This window comes from Lagopus leucura, unplaced genomic scaffold (assembly GCF_019238085.1).
Source record: "Lagopus leucura isolate 7727_CA_CO unplaced genomic scaffold, USGS_WTPT01 Super-Scaffold_100001, whole genome shotgun sequence".
NCBI lineage: Eukaryota > Metazoa > Chordata > Aves > Galliformes > Phasianidae > Lagopus > Lagopus leucura.
The window spans coordinates 40,131,639-40,136,395 of NW_024962262.1; the positions used below are offsets into that span (position 1 = coordinate 40,131,639).

Consider the following 4,757-nt stretch of genomic DNA (forward strand, 5'->3'; position numbering starts at 1 on the left):
AAAGAAAGAAAGAAAGAAAGAAAGAAAGAAAGAAAGAAAGAAAGAAACTATGTCCTGATTGAATGTATTAGGTATAATATGTATAGAACACCAGTAAGTCCAGTGAAACATAGCAATGACCATTTTATTTCACCAGTCACCACAAGTTTCTATCTTCACCTGCACACACTTCAGAGCAGATCTCGTACAAGAACATCAAAGCACGTGGCTAGCAGAGCACTGGGCCCGCTAATCAGCTTCATCAGCGACCAGAGTGAACCAAAAAGGGACCTGCAGCACCAACTCGGGGCGCACGTGGCACAGAGCGGCTCCCCGCAGCCCGGCTCTGCTCCAACAGCCTCCAGCTGCGGGCGCTGCCTTGCAGCACCACGGACAGCGGCCTCCCCGCGCCCGGCCCGCGCCACGCAAGTCTTCAAAACACGAAGTTGCACCCTTTTCTCATTGCTATTATTAATAACATTATTTTCCGTCCGGAATATCTCGGTTTTTAACACAGATTGGTTGGCCAGATTCTCAGGACACAATTCCATCAACTGACAAGTCTAGCATTCAGAACTGAAGGTCTATCATTGGCACTATGTTCGTTTAGTTTGCTTGTATATCTCATGTAAGCATTTTATTTCAACAGCTACTGGTCCATGCTTAAAAAAGGATTTATCTTCATTCAGTCTCCAAAATGGAATTAATATTTGTATATTTGTTACTGCGTGCACTTTCAGTATCTTTTATATCACGATATATTGCAGACTGAAAGCACCATTTGTGGTAAAGTTCAGCCTGATTAGATAGCAATATGAAAGAAAATCACTTCTATCCTGAAGATTCATTTGGCAGCCGAGAGCAGTAGGTCAATTTCTAGGTTAAGGAGTTACTGAAATGGCAAAGATGTCCTCACAGCAGTAGACATCTATTTATATTTGACACGCTTTTTATTTATCCAGTTTACGCTTTTTTACTTAAATAATTCACTCTGGAAATATATTTACACCACCTGTAACTGAGTGTATAAAACATACATGACTCCAGAAACAAAATTACTAATGAAACTACTTCATTTTTGCCAGGTTAAATGGGGGGGGGAAGGAAACTTTCTCGTTTTACCCAATGAGATAACAGGACATTTCAGCTTCTGGAGGGGCTGGGAAATGATTTTTCAGGCAAATATGTGTAAAGTACACTACCTGAAGAGGGAGTAGGATGCTTTAGGGATGTGCTGTCACCATTAAGGGATTTCAGAAGGCCCTGCTGAAGTTACGGAGCACTGATCCATTGCTAGGCCTTCTGCTCAGCACAGGGATTTGTACGCACTGTTGTGCTCCACTGCTAAAGCAGGATTGATTCAGATTGGTTAATGTAGTGAGTTAATCCAGTTAATCCAGTACAGGGTAGAAAACATTCACCTGGCCTGGCACTCAGTAAATATACGAACAGGGAAAATAGTATGCAGATAATTATTTAAAGTGCAAATGATAACACTTTTTTCTCGTCCTCTCCTGTCTTGAGAGTTAGGCCAGCTAATCTTGTGCAAAAGTACAGATAAGACAACAACTCCAAAGAACCAAAGTGGGACCCTGCCTTCCAGCAGAGGAAACCAAAAACCTCCTTGAACGCTCACTTCTGGCCCCAAAGCCAACGACCGAGTCCTAAAGAGATGCCATCACCAGACAAGGGTCACCATCACTTCCCAGCCAAGGATTACAACACTCCCCGCACACAGCCACCTCCTTCTCGAGCCCTTCCCTCTCCACAGACGCAGCCGAGCACTTGGAGGCAGAGATCCCGTCCCCACTCCACCGGGCCAAACGCAGACAGGAACAGACCCGCAGCCCCCAGCCGCAGCCAGAGGCCGGTCCGCCCGTCCTTCGGGCAAAACACAGAGCCCGGATACCCCGCGCCCCTCACCGACCCTGGCTGCCGTCTCGGGCCCCGCTCATTGGCATGCAGACCCCGTCGCTGCCTGCCGCCAAGCCGCATCCCAGCCCGCTGCGAGCCGGCAGCCGAGACGGAGCCAATCGCATATTCATGACGAGGGGGAAATCCAGCTCTGCACTCCCAGAGGACCAAGAATCACTCTTTTGTTTTTTTAACATTCCTCCTCTGCCTGCCTCCCTTAGAGCAGCGCCCACCCGGGGGCTCTGCGCAGCGTCCCCAGCTGATCCCACCCGCGGACAGCGGCCGCCGACGCCAGGCTCACCCCGAGCATCCCCAGAGCGGAGCTCCCGCACAGCACAGCGCAACGCGCGGAGGGAGGCGCGACACGCGCAGACGGAAGGCACCCCGGCAGCCCGCCACCAAGGGACAGGAAACACAGCAGGGGCTCCTACCTTACAATCCTCAGGACACGATTTCACCGAGTACTCATCCGACTGTAAATACTTCTGGAGCATAACCTCAAACTCTTCGTATTTCTCCTGAGCGTGCTGGTCGTAGCGCTGGTAAGCCTGGACGCACTGGCTGCAGGAGCCTCCCCCCCTCAGCACCACATCCAGACTGCAGTTCAAAGTGTCCGGATTGGACAACCCGGCGAACAACTCCCAAAGTGTGTAGGAATTACAAAAGGAAAGGTAAAAATCCGTCAGTTCCCAGACGGGCGCCGGGCTCTGCCCCGCGCCCCGCGGCCGCCCCGGGTCTCCCCGCCGCCGGCACACCGCCTCGGCGTCCCCCACGCTGAAGCAGCGCCCGGACGAGCGGCCCGGCGGGGGGCACGTCTCCGGGGGCGCGGCAGTGGAGTTCCCCAGGAAGGCAGCCTCGCCGTGCCGGGGCTCGCTGCCTCCGCCGCCGCCGCTGCCGGGGGAGGGAGGGAGGGAGGGCTCGGGGGGGGTGAGGAGCCGGGGCGCGGGGGGTGACGGTTCCCCCATGCCCGGCGGCAGCTCCGGCTCCGCGGGCTCCGGCTTGTCGGGCGGCGGCTGTTCCTTCTCTCCGGTGCCCGTGAATTTGGCCTCGGCGCAGAACCACAAGTGATCAGAGAGCAGGACCGTGAAAAACAAGAGCGATGCCAGGGACAGTCGCCATTTCTGAGCCCTCTCTGAATCCGCGAAGGGTTTCTCGTTCTCCCGGGATGCGAACCAGATTTTTAAGCCGTCGTCATACTGCCGACTGCACATCCAAGCACCCCTGGTCATATTTTGGGAACGCACAGCCCTGGCCGACTCCACCGTGAGGGCTCCTTTGCCGGTGTCACCACAATATGCATTGACTTAAAAGATTGGGGGGATTTTCTTGCCTGTCTTCCTTTGCTCGCTCGCTCGCTCGCTCCCTCTTCCACTCTCCCCCTCTCTCTCTTTCTCCCTCTTCTTTCTTCTTCTTTTTCTTCCTCTGAGATAGCGTCTGGGTCGGCCGGTGGCTCAGCCTTGGTCTCGCCACACGAAGCAGCCCCAGTCCATCCACCGCGGAGTGCCGCGGAGAAAGCGAGAGCGGTAACGCAGAGAGAGGAGGAGGGAGAGGAGATGGTGGTGGTGGTGGTGGTAGTTGGTGGCGGCGGGGCTGAGCGACTGGTCCTTTCCCCTCTCACCCAGGCATGGTCAGAGCGCAGCTCTCCATCTCCCTCCCGAGAAAAGCCCGCTGCCCCCGGACAGCCGCATGCCGCGTCCCCCGCTGCCGACGGACGGCTCCGGGAGGGCTCCTCGTCTCCTCTTCCTCCCCGCCGCCGCCGCCGCTCCTCTTCCTCAGCCCCAAGCCGCGGCACAGATGCTGCACCGCTGTCTCCGTCCCCGCTTTCTCCTTTCCCCCCTCCGCTCTAACTGGAGAGACGCTGCTGCAGGGCTCCCGGAGCGCTGCCGAGGATGCTGAAGAGGAGGAGGAGGAAGAGGAAGAGGAGGAGGAGGCTGCCGGGGCCGCCGCCGCCGCTGGTGACAATGAGCTGCGGCTGCCGCCGCTGCTGCCGCCGGGCGCGGTGTCCCCGGGCGCACGGGGCGGAACTGCCTGGCTGGGGGCCCCCGATGGCCACAGGCATCTTGGGCCCTTGGGCTAAGTTGCCGCCATCTTCGTCCTGGAGAAACACTTTTTTGGGGGGAGCTCTGCCTTTTGCGTCATCTCCTCCCGCGCCGAGATCTCTCTATCCTGGCGCATTGGCAGCAGCAGTAAGTCTGCCTCCTCCTGCCTGAGGAGGAGGAGGAGGTGGGAGAGGCACTGGGGACCACATGGCCCTTCCAAAGGACCTCTTCAGTGTAACTCCTTCCACTCGCCTCCCTGCTTCCCCTTGCTGAAGGCACTGCTCAGATCCACGCTCCAGCCCTCTCTCCTCTGCAGGGTCTCCTTCCCCTGTGTCCCCAAATGCCATGTCCATTCAGGGTGATGGCTGCTGTCATGTCTGTCCTGGTCCTAGCGAATCACAAATGGCACATGAAACCCCAGGGGCTGGATCCCAGCAGGTTTTGGCCCCACAGTAAAATGCCTGAAAATAGCTTCCTTGCCTTCCTGTCGGTAAGCAGGGAAATGCCCATAAACCCCAAGCTGATCCCACATGAGAAGTTTTGTAGAACCTGGTCTGGCACGCTTGAGCTAAGTGCTGCCAGTCTTTGCTGCCAGCCTTTTGGATGTCACTGCCTGGAGAGAGAGACAGAGAACATGGTTAACTGTCTTACTAGGGTGATGAAAGCCAGATAGCTTGTGATCTCACACCCACAGCAGAGATCCCACTAACTTCTGGACCATACCAGTAGAATCTCTTGCTTTAATGAACATAGTATTTGGTCATTCCCTGAATTACCTTTATCTTGCTTGCTGAGGCACCTAAACATAACACCAACGGGTTCATT

General features: G+C 55.5%; 1 protein-coding gene across 1 annotated transcript in view; it reads right to left on the reverse strand.

Moving 5' to 3' along the window:
* NALF1 (NALCN channel auxiliary factor 1) overlaps nt 1-3,122 on the reverse strand; it is a 444,903-nt gene extending 441,781 nt beyond the window's left edge. The window contains exon 1 of the mRNA XM_042868152.1: nt 2,325-3,122. Coding sequence (XP_042724086.1) covers nt 2,325-3,122 — 798 coding nt within the window. The remainder of the gene's footprint in view (nt 1-2,324) is intronic.
* Between the last annotated feature and the right edge of the window lie 1,635 nt (nt 3,123-4,757).